General features: G+C 37.5%; 1 protein-coding gene across 1 annotated transcript in view; it reads left to right on the top strand.

Annotated features, from left to right (window-relative positions):
* The first annotated feature begins 433 nt into the window (after window positions 1-433).
* Window positions 434-18,030, top strand: part of chm (lysine acetyltransferase chameau) — a 107,393-nt gene continuing 89,796 nt past the window's right edge. Inside the window, exons 1-8 of the mRNA XM_088265805.1 lie at window positions 434-559; window positions 678-1,988; window positions 6,414-6,628; window positions 9,168-9,373; window positions 10,052-10,245; window positions 10,928-11,115; window positions 13,385-13,562; window positions 14,009-14,203. Coding sequence (XP_088121931.1) covers window positions 542-559; window positions 678-1,988; window positions 6,414-6,628; window positions 9,168-9,373; window positions 10,052-10,245; window positions 10,928-11,115; window positions 13,385-13,562; window positions 14,009-14,203 — 2,505 coding nt within the window. The 5' untranslated portion in view covers window positions 434-541. The remainder of the gene's footprint in view (window positions 560-677; window positions 1,989-6,413; window positions 6,629-9,167; window positions 9,374-10,051; window positions 10,246-10,927; window positions 11,116-13,384; window positions 13,563-14,008; window positions 14,204-18,030) is intronic.

Below are 18,030 nucleotides of genomic sequence, written 5' to 3'. Positions count from 1 at the left end.
TTAAATTATTAATGCATACGATACACACACAGACACATAGACACACAATGCGATACAGTACGTTATGCACCGGATTTGGGTTAGAAGAAGAAGATTTAAAAATGTACAAATACATGTATACTTTTGTCACCGAAGTAGTCCAAGGGAGTAATAAAAAGACGTCGGCTTATAAAATTAGAATACAATATTCGATTGGATACGCATTGTATAAGAAATTTATCAATTATAAAAATAACATTGAGTTTTTGCAAAAACGTTAAGTTAAATATCCAATTTTCATATTGTTTTGCACTAGTGGATGAAAAATGTAATAAAATAAACACGTAGGCACGAGTTGTTTTTTTGGATAATGTTTGGTTGTTTGGATTGCAAAATGTTACTAGAAGAAAAAATACAATACTTTTATGAACAAGCTTTTACCCTGAGTATGGCTACACTAATGAAAATGTCAAAGAATTAATGGCGTCCTCTCTGTGTCTGTTTACGTTTTTTTAGAAACTTGTCAAGTTAAACGCTGATTTCTCGAAGTCCTTTTAATAACATGACACTTAAAAAGCAGGTAATGGGATAGTATTGAGTTATCTTAAAATTATGTGCCATTTCACGTCCTTCGGACATGTCAAATACTAGGTTAAGTAGTCATTGTTTATTATAACTGCGAATGTACAATTCGACAGGGAAATAGCAGCACGGAGTCAAGCTCAGCCTCCAGCTCGGACTCGAGTAGTAGTTCGGGCTCTTCTAGCAGCTCCGGTTCGGCCAGCAGCACTAGCGATACTGACACCAGCAGCAGCGAGGAGTCTCCGCGACCGCAGAACGGCGCGCCCCCTCCGGCCGCTTTGCCTGCCATCGCTGTCCCTGAGCCCCCCGCTAAGCGCCCCACGCCACGGCGCAGCACCGAAACAGCTCCCGTTAAACCTTCCATATCCAACAACAAAGTTCAAGAAAAAACACCCGCGCCAAAAGCCAAAGTAGATAAAACACCGGTAAAAACCCCCTCTAAAAAGCCATCCATTTCATCGAGTGAAGAAGATGTGCAAATTAAAACAGAAAACAAATCCTCTCCTCCGAAGAGACGTACTTCGGCTCCTTCAAAGCCTAAGGCTAATTCTACAGTCACTCAGCGGAACTCGCGCCCACCCACCCGCCCGCCTGCGCCACCGCGCCCCCCGCCCCGCGCTCCTCCCCCCAAACAAGCTCCGCCTGTTAGTAAACCGGAAGTCAAAAAACCTCTTAAGAAGAAAAGTATATTTTCACCAGATAACAGTTCGGAATCTGAACCCGAGGAAGCCAGTCAGCCAAAGCCACCTGGCAAAAGTATTCCTTCATCACAGGGAAGAGCCAAAGGACGTTCAACTAAAGGTTCAGAACCCGCAGCGGAGAAGGGAAAGAACCCATCTCCGGCGGAGAAGCCCAAGGAGAGTGAGCCGCCTCCTCGCCAGAAACGCGGAAGTATTTCTAAGGCCCCTCCGACAGTTAAGAAAAAACCGGACAAGGATAAAAATTGCAAGTATCCTTCCAAGGCCTTCGTATCCTCGTGCAGTTCCACAAACAGCGAGTCCACCGCTTCCACTTCCAGCTCGGACAGTGAGAGTAGTTCTGTATCCAGGAAGAGTGTCGCTTCGTATAAGAGTGACCTTTCTCCAAACAGTCCCTCGTCTTCTAGAAAGAGCCCGTCGTTTTCCAGAAAGAGCCCTTCCTCTTCCAGGAAAAGTCCATCATCGTCCAGGAAAAGCCCGTCGTCGTCCAGAAAGAGCCCATCTTCATCTAGAAGGAGTCCTGCGACCTCGAGAAACAGCCCCGTGATTTCCAAAAAGAGTCCTTTAGCTTCTAGAAAGAGTCCTCCGACATCCAGGAAAAGCCCGCCTTCCTCCCGCAAGAGTCCCCCCGTGTTAAGAAAGAGTCCAGTGCCTAAGAGAGCGGCTATTTTAACTGCCAAATTGAATAAAAATAAATCTACCAAAGTTGATCCTGTGAAGACTGAAAAGGTATGTTGAAGTTTTTCAATTTGAAGTTTGTTATTAAACTGCACCCATGTTCTAAACATTTTTACTACTCGATCCTTGAACACTAAAGATATTAGAAATTCTCTGCGGCTCGTATGTAATTATTAGAATAAAGAGAACCTGAACCGCGCAGCTCTCTCGTAATTCTATAATATTGGCTCGCAACTCAAATAAAAAATTGACCTAGTGATGCATTATATCTCGCAAAACTCATAAATTAGGGCACACTCATACGTTAAGGTATCACGGTATTCGTGTTTTTATTAGTTTTAAATGCTGAAATACCGGCTTTATTCTTTTTTGACCGCAAATATAAATGGGAATGTTACCCGGGTTACGGTACCTCAACATTACGTTGTCTGTATCCCATCATGTATATCCACTACTAGATCCAAAAATCTGAAGCGCAGTACTGATGTCCCTGCTTTTACAAAATCCAAATTAACACTGCGTCATTCAGGTGTGGTGCCCCGTGCAGCACTTAGGGGCGGTAGGGGAAGTTTTAAGTTTATTTTTTTCTTAAATGTTTTTCGCAGATACTTTGTGGCACATTTTATAAACTTTATAAAATAAAACAACTTCAAAACCGGTTGGAAAAAGTGTAACAATAAAAAGTGGTTAAAATCAAAGTGGTTTTATTTTATGAAGTTTTAAGCATTTAGTACTGAAGCAAGAGCTGAACTTTTTAACATGACTGCCACAGCGATTTTCAGAATTCGGGTCTAAAAAACTTATTTCATTTAATCATATTATATATTATTTATTAAAAACTCTAATTATAGTACACAATTATATTTTCTGTTCATTTATTAACCTTTTAACCGCGTTCACTTTGTTCCTAACAGACGCCCGTGCGCAGCTGTATTTCGCCGTTTTTTAAATGATTACTTTTATCATGTATTTAGTTAAGAAACTATTTATTTTCCTAAACAAAAACGTTCAATGGGATTCATTGTGCCTTTTTGGTACTCTATAATACACTCCGTGTCACATTATTCTTGAAATATATCGTAATATAAACAAATAAGATCATAACATAAATAAATCAAAGCACGCATCGTGTGTCACTCTTACCCACTGGCGATGCGTAGCGGCGAGAGTGAGACAGATATAGGGCATGATTATGGCGAGGACCAATTACCGACCACAAGAAAAATCAGGGATCTGTTATTTTATTTATCCTTGTGATGTTACAAATTATTAGTCAGATATTTCAACAGATGTCATAAGGCCAAGGATTGACGTTTTATTTTACCATGAAAAAATCCCTCCATGTTGAACTGAGGTTCGAAACTTGGAGTAAAGTAAAAACACAAACGGTTATGTCAGCCTCGTACTGGGAATGTTTTATGAAAACACATACGGTTATGCGAGCCGCGTGGATCCGGTTAATAATTTTTCTGTGCTCGTAAGCCAGCATTGATTTTTTGTTCTCTTACTAGAAGCCATCTATATACTAGTACTGATATATTACAAATTTTATCGTAGGTGCACGAATATTGCAAGTAAACACAGTACGAGATAACTCGTAGTCGACGTCCTAGCAAAGAACGCAATCTACGAGTTATTTCGTAGTTGGCAGTTTATGTTAACAGCTTTAGTAATAATTTTCCAAACATCCACGTACATGATGCAATATGTCACTCACGCTAAAGCTGTTTTATTAATAAAAAAATTTAAATGATGGATGAAATTATCGTTTTGTTTATATATTTATGTGAATAGAAAAGAAAATCTTAAAAAATGTAGAATATGTTAGATCTGATATTCTTTTCGAGCCATAGTACCCTATTGCAATGTAACTTATCTTATATGTTTACTAAATAACTAAATAACCTTTACGCCGGTTCCCCGCAGGGGTAGGTAGAGAGAATACAACGCCACACTACATTTTGCAAACAATCTTCGCCTCTCCACATTTATGCATCTCCTTATACACACCCACTGATTTTTCCGTCTCCTGACCCGGCTACTTTTAAATATTTGACATACCTGATCGTGCCTTGTTTTCCTCGGTCTTCCTCTGCTTCTTTTTCCAAATATATTCGCTTCATATTTTTTTTTGCCGTTCTTTCATCACTCATTCGTTCCAACGCCCAAACCAAACCTTATATTTTTACTTAATTATTAATTTCATTAATTGATTCGGCAGTCACTCTGTGGTAATATTTATTTGTTTTTAATTGAAGTTTTGCTTGCTTGCTTTGCTTAAATACCATTGTTTCTTAAAAATTTTGAATTTCACGGTGTTTAAATATGGTGCGGAATGCATCAAAACACGCATCACAATAGATTTGAAGAAATAGCGGTATTTACAAAGTAAAATTAATTTTTATTTTTTATTAATGCTTACGAGGGGTATTGTTGCCCTAATGTTACATAATAATATTGTGTAATAAATTACAGTAAACCCCCCTATAATGTTGCGATAGGTACCGCATTATCAGAGGGAATGTTAAAAGGGGTTAATTTGTAAAATTGCATTTCTACATTTTAACCTGTTAACCGGGCGGGATGCATAAATACGTCCAACGCAAACAATATCCGGTACAGGAAGGACATGAATACGTTCTTGAAATATATGTTTATTATATTATATATATGGACGTATATTTATTGGACAATAAAGGTATCAGTCATCGATTCATGTCTCGACATGAATTTAAGACACGGAGTGAATCAGTATTCGCGCCCGTTACAAGTTGCGTAATTGGACAGCGGAACGCCCGGTTAACAGGTTTATCAACGGAAAAGACTGAAAAAAATTAAAAACATTATAACCTTCCCTTTGATAACGCAGTACCTATCTCAACGTTATACGGGGGTTTGCTGTATTAATACTAAAATAAATGGGCTCTGTACGAGTATATATTTTTTTTTTTTAATTTATTTATTTGTTGATTAATTTATCAGTTCTATATTTATGAATTCTAGGTATTCCCTTTGCACTCCTATCCTGACCACTCCCTTATCTACTGTCCGTATAAGGAATGAAGATATGCATTATCATCCGTCAACTGCATGTGATGTTTGGTGACAATTTAATTGTATTTATAAATAATTATTGGCATAATATGTAGCAGCATTTCTGAATATGCTGCAATTAAATGTAGTTAGCAGATTAATTTATTACCTTGAACTGGAACCCTGGGCGTGAACATAAGAGATAACGCCGCATCAATATAAAGTGTTTGCTACACATATTATGTGAGAATAAAGGAAAACATGATAAAACAATCATTTTTAATATAATATATTTATTTACTGTGCATTTTTGTTCACTTGAAACGATTTGAGAAAAATGAAAAATCTGGGAAAAGAGATCAATACCTGATTGGGTAGTTTGTTCAATAAAGAGTAGATATTTAAATTCATTCTTACAATGCCAAAACACCAAATTATGTAGTTTTGTGTCATTAGTATTGGAATTAGGGCGCTTGTCCACTACCCGGAATTCAGTGTAATTCCGTGTAATTTTACCGTCCGGCACATCAGTTAGCATTTTAAAACGACAATTGGCTTGTGCTTTTGCCCATCTTTCTTCAGATTGGAGCTCTTGATCCGCGCTTGAACACGTTGCCCGTAAATTCGATCACGCTAAACTGTCATAGCCGTTTTCATTTTTAAAAATCGGAATGCCGGACGGTGAAATCCCGTGTAGTGGACAAACGCCCTTAGGGTCCAACTTGATTGACATTTTCAAATACCAGCCATTAAGGCTTACCTTAAGATAGTATTGAATTGAGATATTTATGTATGTCATTAGAACTACTAGAGTAGTCTACTTGCAAACCACGTTATGTTAAAAAATAGTTAAGTTTTTTTTGCAAATGGCGCCTAGTAGGGAGAAAATTAACATAATCTGCCAAAACTCATTAAGTTAGGAATAAAATCGAATGAAAAAAGCTCAAATCGGTAGAAGATTGGCTAAAAAACTTTTCCAAGTGGACTACTCATATATATATGTATTTTGTATCTTGTGCTAGGAGTGTCGCCATAAGAACCACACCACCACCTTCAATGATTATCTTCTCTTTATTTCATTTTCATTCATTCATTTGAACCCTTATCCGCACCCCAATGGTGCATAGGGCACTGCATCATATAAACGCAGTGTTATCTTGATCGTTAACACACGAAGGAAAGGGGATCAGCCCTCCGCTTCAGGTACCAGTCCAGGGTAATATCCAATAAATATTAGAGTGAAAAAATCACTTATATTTATTAGACCCCCCCTCTGGGAATCGAACCCGGGACCTCCAGAACAGTGGCCGAGTGCGCTAACCATTATGCTACGGAGGCAGACAAGACAAGGCGGCTCTTTTCTTTAAGAGACTAGATATTTCATATTACGACAAGGAATTATGAATATTGAATGCAATAATGTTTGTTTTTAACTTTTTTCAGAATACGCCCACGAAAGAGCCGGCTTCTGTATTAATCGTGGATTCGGACACAGAAAATAAGTCGGTGACTAACAATTCAACAGCAAACAGCGTGTCTGGAGGCCATGTAACTCGGAAGCTGACTCGCTCTGCGAGTGCGAGAAAGTCGCGGCATGTTATGGGTCGGGCGGCCAATAGTGACACGGATTCAGACACTGAAACTGGACCTGCCAAAAGGTATATTATGCACTGTAACTACAATATTATTTACCTTCATCTTTATCTTCAAACCCTTATCTGCACCCCAATGGTGCATAGGGCACTGCATCATATAAACACATTAAGGAAAGGTGATCAGCCCTCTGCTTCAGCTACCAGTCCAGAGTAATATTGAATAAACATTATAGTGAAAACAGGAGCAGAGGAAGACTGAGAAAAACTTGGCTTGATCAGGTATGCCAAATACTTGAAAGCGGTCAGGTTAGGATTCGAAACAATCAACGGGTGTGTATGAGGAGATGCATGAATGTGGAAGAGGCGAGGAATGTTTGCAAAGACAGAATGGTGTGGCGTTCTATTCTCTCTGCCTACCCCTGCAGTGAAGCGGCGTGATGGTCAGTTAGTTAGTGAAAAAAACTTTTATTTTATTTGAATGGTAGCCGAGCGTGCTGACCATTACACTATGGAGGCGGTCTATTTACCTTCAAGGGTGACAAAACAAATACTTACTTGAATACCTCTAGAAAGAATTTCACTCTGTATTGTAGACTTGCTAAATATCCGCTTATTTACACACACATACATACACATGGATATGTATGTGTAATATTACTAACAAACGGAGTGTCTCGCTACTTTCTGCTGCTCCTTTATACTACCTGCGGGATGTGCTGAACTGCTGACTTCACATATTTGAATATTTTGTAGTATTTGTAAAACTGTTTATACAAGTAAACCCCTGTTGGTTGCGTGAGATGCGTTCCAATGGCTGTGATAAGCAAAATTCCGCAATCAACAGAGGATTACAAAAAAACATTTGAAGATTCTAAAGACATTTTTAAAAAAATAAATATGAACTAACAATGTTATATAAAATATAATTGTTTGGCCTCCATACCCTAATGTATGGAAGTGAAACATGGAATTGGCAAAAGAAGGATGAAAGTAGACTGAATGCAGTCGAAATGCGATCTCTCAGAAGAAACAAAAGACAAAACGATGTATGATAGATGTTCGAATAGTGAAATAAGGAAGGAATGCAAAGCTGAAGCAAGCATTATCGATAAAATTAAGAAAGGTGTGTTGAGATGGTTTGGACATGTAGAACGAATAAGTGAGGAAAGTACGGTAAAACAAATTTTTGAGTCGAATGTAATTGGAAAAAGGAGCAGAGGAAGACCGAAAAAAACTAGGCACGATCAAGTATGCCAAATACTTGAAAGTGGTCAGGTTAGGAGTCGAAACAATCGGCGGGTATGTATGAGGAGATGCATGAACGTGGAAGAGGCGAAGAATGTTTGCAAGGACAGAGTGGTGTGGCGTTCTATTCTCTCTGCCTACCCCTGCGGAGAAGTGATGGTTAGTTAGTTAATTTTTAAGCCTCCATACGTTTATTGTGTAAAACTTGTCTATAACAGTAAAAAATCCATTACAACCACGCTTTACAGCACATCGCTCATAACCTTCGTCATTTTCTTCCAACAACTGCATGCACTGATTGTGAAGACAAAGGGCCTTTTCGATTATTCTATCACTTGATTTTCGCACGGGAGCAGGTGTCGAAACGCCATTTTCTGAAGATCCATTTTCAGAACCACTTCATTAGTTAGGGTTCGCTGTGTGATTTTAATAGAGTCTGAATATCATCTACATCAATATCTTCTATGGCTCCGGAATCAGCTATTAAACTAATATCTTCGAAGATATTTTGAATATCATTTTCGTAATTCATTCGATCAATTTCTCTGAACAACCTTTTCCAAACGCCATGCATACAAGATTACCTCCAAGATGCCTTCATTCCACGCTTCGTTGATGTTTCTAAAAGCTTTCATAATATCAAATTGTTTCCACCAAACCCGCATGGCATCTCTATCGCTTTCATCAGTTTCTTTGAATATTGCTATTGTGCCTAAATCCATAGGCTGTAAGATGGAAGTGGTATTGGACAGTTGAAGAAACGAGATAGAAAGATAGCTCACACATAAGGAAGATTCCTGGAATGTATCGAAGCCGGACAAGTGTTTAAAATAGCGTATTATAAGGAATCCGCACTCGAAAACAGGGGTTACCTGTATTTATATTTTTCAACTCTCGGAGTAAACAGTCAAAATTTGTGTGAAAGGTTTTGATTGGGGAATTCATTAAATAATAATGAACATGTGCTTGTAAATCCTAAGTCCTCGGGTAATTTTTTATTATTGAGTATCTTTTTTATGGCTTTTCACCCTGCTGGAGTGTTATAGCCATTATTGAGTTATATATTAAGTATCACTGTCATATTGCAATATTTATAGCATGCCAGTAGGTGAAATCTTAAATCAGGTATGAGGGGAGGCGAACCTCAGAAGATGTCACCATTAAAGAAAAAATAATCAAGTTCTTTTTTCAATTATTGCAATTTTTTATTAACCTTTAATATTGTGACAAAAAGTAAAATATTTTAATGTAAAATAAAAATCACTCCGAACAAAATTATGATTTCAGTAATCGACTTGTTCAAAAATTATCCAGATAAATAAATTTGTCACCTTAAATAATTTCCTTCCTTTTTCAGATCATCGTCAAAGAGCCCTGTCAAAAGAGCTACAGTTTCATCCAAGGGCCCCCCTGCGCTGTTGTGTCCCGTGAAGGGGCGGGGGGGCATGGGGCTGTTTGGGGCCCCCGTGGCCACCGGGGGAGAGCGGAGCGCCCGACAGGACCTGGAGAAGGGACAGGAGCTACGCTGCCCACTCCCGGGCTGTGACTCAAAAGGACATCTAAGTAACTTGAATCATATTTGTTCACATTGTAACATAAATCTCTCCATTAAAACGCTAAATTTGAAACATTTCCAATGGATAACACATTTGGAAACAAAAAACTAGTAATATATTACTCAAGTGGTAAAAAACGAGTGTTTCATATTATTTTTTGACATCTCATCAAAGATGAAGAAGAATATGGAGGTCTGGAAATTTACGGGGCTGACGACCGTCATAGGCTGGTTTAAGTGATTACTTTACACACGTGTAACATTCACCAATTCTACCCATTATTGACAACCACACTACTCAAATTCTTGAAAGTTCTATATATATGAACCAATTTTGAAACATTATTCTTGAATCACTAGAACCTCACTAGAGACATCTATTGATGAGATGTCAAAAAATAATATGAAATAAACTCCTGTAATTGGAGATAATCCTGATTTTGTGAACAAGCATTTGGACACACTCAAAATGTTGTGAACAAGTGTTTCACTTATAATTTAATTATGTAGAATAAAATTACATAGTTATTTTATTCTATAAAATGCAGTTCCACCAAGAAATATTAGTACGAAATTTAAATCTAATTTAATTGTGTCTTACCATAAAGTGAATGCCGAAACAATAAATAACAAGCTTGTCTCGAGTCCTTATGTCTATTATATGCGTTATTGTGAAACCTCGCTAGGTGGGAAGCTGCCGAAACACTTCACGATAGAGGCGTGTCCCACGTACCACAACACGACCCCCGAGGAGTGCATGGAGCGATGCGTGCGCTCTCGGCAGGCGGTGGATGCGCGTCGGAGAGCGCAGACCGCGCTGGCGGCGCGACGCACCCACCAGCCTAACCTCGAGCACCAAGCGTATCAGCTCAAACTAAAGGTTGGTCACTGCCCATCGATTTTAATCATTTTATTCATCTTTGCGGAATTTACCCATCCGAATTGGTCTATAATATCAATTCCTAATTCCAAACTCTCATAGGGCGACATTAAACTCTTCGTGATTTGTGTGTCATTAAAATGGTATACACGTCCGCCTCCGTGGCGTATTGGTTAGCGTGTTTAGCTGCCATGCTGGAGGTCCCGGGTTCGATTCCCAGGGGTGAAAATATATAAAGTGGTGGTGACATCAATGTGACTCCAGATAACCAGAAGTACTGCTACTAGTTTATGTATTAAATGTTAAATCGAACACAGATTTTTGATTCTAAGTTGTATTTAATTGTTTGAAAAAAAAACACATGAAAATCAATATTGTGACAGTTGTTTCGCCTAGTTCGGCATTTTCAAATGAAAGCAAACATCCGTTTGAAAATTCTATAACTAGGCGAAACAATTATGTATCACAATATTGATTTTTATGTTTTTTTTTTTTTTTTTTAATAAAATATAACTTAGTAGACTCAAAATCTGTGTTTGATTTAACATTTAATACATAAATTAAAATGGAGTTGTACAAGCTAAATGCCAAATCAATAAATAACTATTACTAGTGTTCAATTAGTTTTGGAGTTATCATTATTAGTAAAGCTCTCGTTGAAATGGAAATATGATGTGTCCAGGAAATGCGATCCAAATGGAAACCACCCGCCCACACGTCGCCCGAGAGGAAACACAACGAGGAGAGGGAGCCTATTCTGGAGGGGTTTGTACCTGACTATGACCTTGCCCTCTTTAGGGAGGCGCAGGCCACCGCCGCTTATCGGATAGAGGCTGAACTCGAAAACATGCCCCCCTCCAAGGGAACCAGGTAATGTAGTTTTACGATTATTATTTTTTAAATTAAGGATTATAAGATATCTTTAAATAATATCTATAAAACATATGTTTATGTATGAATAAACTAATGTGTAATTTTGGGATTGTAAGTAAATAAATTTCTTTTCATAGTTAAATTACAATGTTTTTTTACTATCCGGTGAGGTTAGAGAATTTTATGGATTATTCATAAATTCATAAATATTCGTCCGCCTCCGTAGTGTAATGGTCAGCACGCTCGGCTACCGTTCTGGAGGTTCCGGGTTCGATTCCCAAAGGGGGTAAAATAAATATAAGTGATTTTTTCACTGTAATATTTATTTAATATTACCCTGGACTGGTACCTGAAGCGGAGGGCTAATCACCTTTCCTTCATGTGTAAACGATCAAGATAACACTGTGTTTATATGACGCAGTGCCCTATGCACCATTGGGTGCGGATAAGGGTTTTATTATTTTATTATTATTCATAAAATAAAACCAAAGCATTGTTTTTAACCACATATATTTTTGTTTCTTTTCTCCAACCGGTTTCGACAAAAACCTTGTCATCTTCAGGAATGGATATGCACTACATATCCATCCTTGAGGTACATATCCATCCATGAAGATGAGAAGGTTCTCGTCCGGTGGGAGAAAAGTACAAAAAATAAAAATTGTAAAAAACTAAATTTTTGTTTTATTTTATAAAGTTTTATAAAATCTGCCTCAAAGTATCTGCAAAAAATATTCAAATTAAAGACAATATATCAGTTTTAGTGAGAAAAGATCTTTGTTTTTTAGTTCCACACTCATTTCCGCTGTGATATTTATTTAATATATACTGTAGGACTGGCACATTGCCTTAATAGCGTTAATGACTATGTTAAAACCATATTAATTTGATACAGTGGCCTATGCCCCAAAGGTGCGAGAAGGGTCGATGGAAAAAATAATATTAGAATTTAAAAAAAAAATTATTTTGCATTTCACAATATAATATAATTAAAAATACAAAAAAAGCAATAATACAAAAAAAAAGATCCCACTAAGGCATGGCCTGTGTGTGGGTATACATTATGTTTTAGATTATAGTAAAGGGCACTGGAAGCAAGAATACAGTATATATTATCAGAAATAAAATGAGATTAAAAGTGCCAACATAAACTACAAATATTTGATTTCAATAGAAAACAAAAAATCAAAAAGATGAAAATGAAAAAAGTTAGCTAATATGTTTATACTATATGAGTTAAAAGTTTAAAAGAAAAAGGAATTTAGATCTGTTTTTTCAATAAATAATTTAAGTATCATTGTAAATTGAAATCTAACTCAGGTAATTAATGTCTAACACATTGTTCCGCAAAGTGTATGCCGCGGCACACCGGTGTACCGTGGTGATTAGTTGGTGTGCCGCGGAAAAAAGTCTAGTTTTGTGAAAATAATACAATTGTTCCGAATTTTGATTGCCTGTGCTCAGTTAAGTAGGCTTGCATTAAACATAATGTTAAATATGTTACCATAATACATATAGTAAAAATGCACCTCTGAAATTTCTTAATTTGGTAGGTGTACCTTGAATAAAAAAAGTTTGCGGAACACTGGTCTAACATACAGTCTTTGCGGAATGAATTAAACAGTTTTGGAGCTATGAAAAATAAGTGTCTTTGCGCTAGTCTGGATTTGCAAAAAGGGATTTCAAGTAAATACGGTGAAACCTCTATCTATCGTTTTTAAAGGGACCTATTGAAATAAACTATGAATGCGGGAAAACAATTAATGCGGGATAAAGAAGTCAATACACAAGGACATTCGATTGAGTCAAGATACCGTCCTCCCAATCTGCATAACCATTGTTAGGTTGAAATTTTAAGAATATAAATTTTGAATGTAAATAATGTATTTATTAAAAAAAAATTACAATGTTGAACAGAACCAAAAGATCTTCAGACCTCTTCTGCTGTATCCATCACACAAGCTTTCGATAGTCTGTATCCCATACATAGGAATATTGTCGTCGAATGTAACAAAATTGAGAAAATTTTTAATAAATGTAAAAAAAAAAAAAACAGACAAATTACATCAAATATGCAGCGTAATTTAAACAATGAATGCGGTAAAATGGTGGATAGAAATGATCGATGCGATCTATTTTTGTATGAAATTAATTTGGGGTAGAAGAAATAAACGACACATCCGGGAAAACGATTATAGAGGAACGATAGATAGAGGTTTCACTGTATTAGAATTGTAGAGCATTTCGTATAATTGAATATTTTCAGATACGTGTGTATGGGCAAGTACTGCATGGAGGCGTGGTACCAATCCCCCTACCCCCCTGACGCGGCGAGGTTGCCCCAGATATACCTGTGCGAGTTCTGCCTCAACCACCACAAGACGGGAGCCGGGATCGCGAGGCACAAAGCCAAGTGCGTTTGGAGACATCCACCCGGTGACGAGGTTAGTACACTTCACTCCTCACGTATGTGATTATAATCCAGGATTCGGACCTCACATACAATTGAAAGAGTTTCTGCTTAACCACCCTACTTATTGATTTTTATGTGTTTTTTAATAAAATACAACTTAGTACACTCAAATATCTGTGTTTAATTAAAAAATTAATACATAAATTAAAATGGAGTTCTACAAATTCAACGCCAAATCAATAAATAAAATCAGTATAACTCGGCTCATGGTTTCAGTAAAAATTTGTGGTCTCTTTAAAAGTAAATCAGGCTTCCTCTATTCAAACTTTAAAAAATTACTGTAACACTCATTTTATATTGAACCTAATCCATATTTACAAACCTAAGGCTAATTTATAGCTCACAATTTTTTGAACTCTTACGTAATTTTTATATAAATTATGTTTGATAAATTTATTTATTACATTTTTTTTACAGGTATACAGGAAGGGTAGTTTAGGGGTGTGGCAGGTGGATGGAAGACGACACAAACAGTACTGCCAACAGTTGTGTTTGCTCGCCAAGTTCTTCCTCGACCACAAGACCCTGTACTACGATGTAGAACCCTTTCTCTTCTACGTCATGACCCTGGCGGACTCCGATGGCTGTCACACGGTCGGCTACTTCAGCAAGGTCAGAAGCATCCTATTTCTTACCTCTAATATTTCATTTTTCAATTTTTTAGGGTCTGAGATGACAATTGATGATTTGGACTTAAGCAATTTAGAAAAAGTAAAGTAAATCAATAGTATTGACAGTGAAAAACATTATTTTCCAATCTCTATATCACAGCATGTTTCCTTTTTATTTCACACAAAAAAGCATTTAGTACCTATTCCAGTAAGTGATTCCTAAGCAGATAACTTTTACTGAATAGCATCATTACTTTTTATCATTATGATTCGTACATTTATAAATTGCAATGTTATTTTTACTAAGTCAACTATGTTGAAATTAAATATTTAACTTAACGCATGCATGATTTCGCCGTATATACTCCCTTGTGCACAGTAGCGTGCACAAAGTTTTTAATCAGAGTAGGCAGTAGAGTTGGGTAGTAAGATAAGGTAGGCAATACTTAGTAAAGCATAGTAGGCACTGGTCGTGTTTATATAGAACGCGAGTAATCCAGGGTAGGCACTGGTCGTGTTTATATGGAACGCGAGTAATCCAGGGTAGGCACTGGTCGTGTTTATATGGAACGCGAGTAATCCAGGGTAGGCACTGCTTTTCTGCCTATATAGAATGCACGCTTCTGCTTGCGCATATGATCCCGCTAAGTGCTGTCTCTGTATTACGCAGTAGTATTGAGATTCTATGAAATTGCATTAGATTTTGTTGCTTTGATACTCAAATGCAGTCTCATGGCGCAGTCTGTTTGGCATCATTACAGTACAAACACCTGTTTGCTGTATCACAGTTTATTTATGTTTGATCGTCAACTAGTTATGTTGTAAGTTACAATGTAAACATAATGTTTTACCATTCATAAACATAGTAAAAAACCTCGGCGTTGATCATATTCTTGTTACATTGTTGTCGGATGGTTTTTTCATCAACTCCAACACTAATTAATATACTCATTAGGGTCATATGTGGTTGTCAATAGTGTGGTTGGCAATCATGAGTAGAATTGGTGAATGCTACACGTGTGTAAAGTGATCACTTAAACCAGTCTATGACAATCGTAAGCCCCGTAAATGCCCAGACCTCCATATTCTTCTTCATCTATTTTGAGATGTCAAAAAATAACAGATGAATGGCGTTTAGATATCGGCAGTGAGTAAAATTCGTGTACTTTAACAGTGCTGTTCAGTTCTAATAAATAATGGCGAAAATCATATCATCAGTAATTACAACCACAAACATTGCCCATCCAGATGCAATGCAATGAAGAAAAAGAGAAACGTCTTTTATCTGGGCTAGTGATGAAGTTGAACGCATTTATAATGGAAAAAAACCAACAACTTTTAATCATATTCAGAACGAAAACCTGTACCGTAGAATATTTGGATTGCGGTATCGATCGAAGTATTGTGACAATAAGTAAATAAATAAAATAAATAAATAAATAAGTTAATAAAGCTTCTTTATATCTCACCAATAGATGTCTCTAGTGAAGTTCTAGTGATTCAAGAACAAGGTTTCTAAATTGGTTCATATATATAGAACTTCCAAGAATTTGAGTAGTGTGGTTGTCAATAATGGGTAGAATTGGTGAATGTTACACGTGTGTAAAGTGATCACTTAAAGCAGCCTATGACGGTCGTCAGCCCCGTAAATGCCCAGACTTCCATATTCTTTATGAGATGTTACAAAATAATGTGACAATAAGTGTCACTTGTTGGAGAAACAATTAATCATGTCGATACGTTCATTATTGTAGACCAATTACAGATTTAAATCTTTTTTTGTACTGGGCTCAAGTAACACATCAAAGTTCAAGTAGCCCCGTTCTACGGTACACAGTTGGTTATTTTAGCCAGTTATATTGGCTAGATATATGTATACCCTTTTTAGCTAGCTATCAACCTTCTCACTCCTCCAACCACACACCCCATCCCCCACCACCACCCCCAGGCCGATCATTTGAGCCAGACAATTCATGCAAATGAGATTTCCAAACATTTGCATCCCTTGTAGCGTCCCTCCCCATTTGAGTGTTTAATGAATACATATCTAAATAAATTCATATAAAGAGATGTCAAATAATTTATTTTTTCTTCTCGTAGTGCTTATTGTTGATGCAATTGATTTGCATCAGTGTCTTCATCGTCTTCAAACCCTCATCCGCACCCGATGGTTACACAAAAATTACATTAAAATTTAACAGTTTATCATGCTATACATTTTGATGTAAAAACTAAATGTTAACACACAGTAGTAAAGAAATTCTTCTTCTTCTTCAAATCCTTATCAGCACCCTGATGGTGCTTAGGGCACTGCAGCATAAAAACGCAGTGTTATCTTGATCGTTAACACACGAAGGAAAGGTGATCAGCCCTCCGCTTCAGATACCAGTTCAGGGTAATATTGAAAAAAAATAGAGTGAATAAATCATATATATTTATTTGACCCCCCCTCGGAATCGAACCCGGGACCTCCAGTACGGTAACCAAGTATTTTTCTTTTACAATATTACCACCGCCATGACGCCGATGATTTGTTCAGCGGAATAACCCTGAATAGTTTATGCGTGCGCCGTGCATTGAATCGCCGCTATTAATAGCACCCCGAGTTCACTTTTGAGGAATTTCGCACACGTGGTCTTTTCAAACGCATACCTGGAAATCAGCAAAGGGGGGACTCCACATAGATATGTAATGGATTATTGTCAGACGGGAGGAATATCTAATTTTACATACTCAACCTATAAAGGTCGATACTTGAGTCGATAGCTGGGAATCGACATAGCAGGAGGCTAATCCCTCTTAAAAAGCCACAAGGCCTACAACAAGATGAGGAAGAACAAAAAGAACCTATAAAGGATTGTATTAGACTCGTTTTGTGTTTATAACAGCCGATATAATCAATATTTTCATTTATCATTTTCTTGTGGAAAATTCGCCTTCGTAAATACGTTGTTTTCGTAAGTTGGTAATGAATGACGTCACTGAAACGATGGACTTATTTTAATATTGGTAACATTGGTAAATTATTGGCGGCTCTATTTGTTAATGTCTACGGTCTATGAACGACGAACAATAAAAGAAATAGGAATTTCATCGAAACCGTGCCATTTTTTTTGTTGTTGCCCAAAATGAGTAAATCGGCGAATCGATTAATCAGCGAGTCAATCAGTGAACGGTGTGAGTGAACGCGATCCACTCGAAATTGGGATCCGGTCACTCGATCAATGCATTTGAAACGGTCATAGAGCGCTTGTGTACTACACGGAATTTTACCGTCCGGCAGTCCGGTTTTGAAAAATGAAAGCGACTACGACAGTTTAGCGTGATCGAATTTAAGCGCAGCGTGTTCACGCATCGATCAAGAGCACCGATCCGAAGAAATATGGACAAAAGCACAAGTCAATCCAAACGAATCATCGTTTTATCACGCTAACTGAAGTGCCGGACGGTAAAATTCCGTGTAGTGCACAAACGCCCATAGGGCGCTTGTCCACTTATCAGAATTTCACCGTCCGGCAGTCCGGTTTTGAAAAATGAAAGCGACTACGACAGTTTAGCGCGCAACGTGTTCACGCACCGATCAAGAGCTCCGATCCGAAGAAAGATGGACAAAAGCACAAGCCAATCATCGTTTTAAAACGCTGATTGAAGTGCCGGACGGTGAAATTCCGTGTAGTGCACAAACGCCCATAAGGTCCGGAACGACCCACGTGTATTTCTAATGTAGTAGTCGCAATATCTCGCGCAGATCGTCGACCTTTGCACAGCCGCTCATCGATATCGTTCATTATGTCTCGACTGGGGCAGATGTTGCCTTTTTACCTCTTC

The sequence above is a fragment of the Brachycentrus maculatus genome, unplaced genomic scaffold (assembly GCF_059751285.1).
Source record: "Brachycentrus maculatus isolate JH-2025_06_01 unplaced genomic scaffold, ASM5975128v1 h1tg000258l, whole genome shotgun sequence".
In the NCBI taxonomy this organism is placed as follows: Eukaryota; Metazoa; Arthropoda; class Insecta; order Trichoptera; family Brachycentridae; genus Brachycentrus; species Brachycentrus maculatus.
The sequence above is the reverse complement of the archived record's forward strand: the minus strand, read 5'-3'. Positions and strand labels throughout refer to the sequence as shown.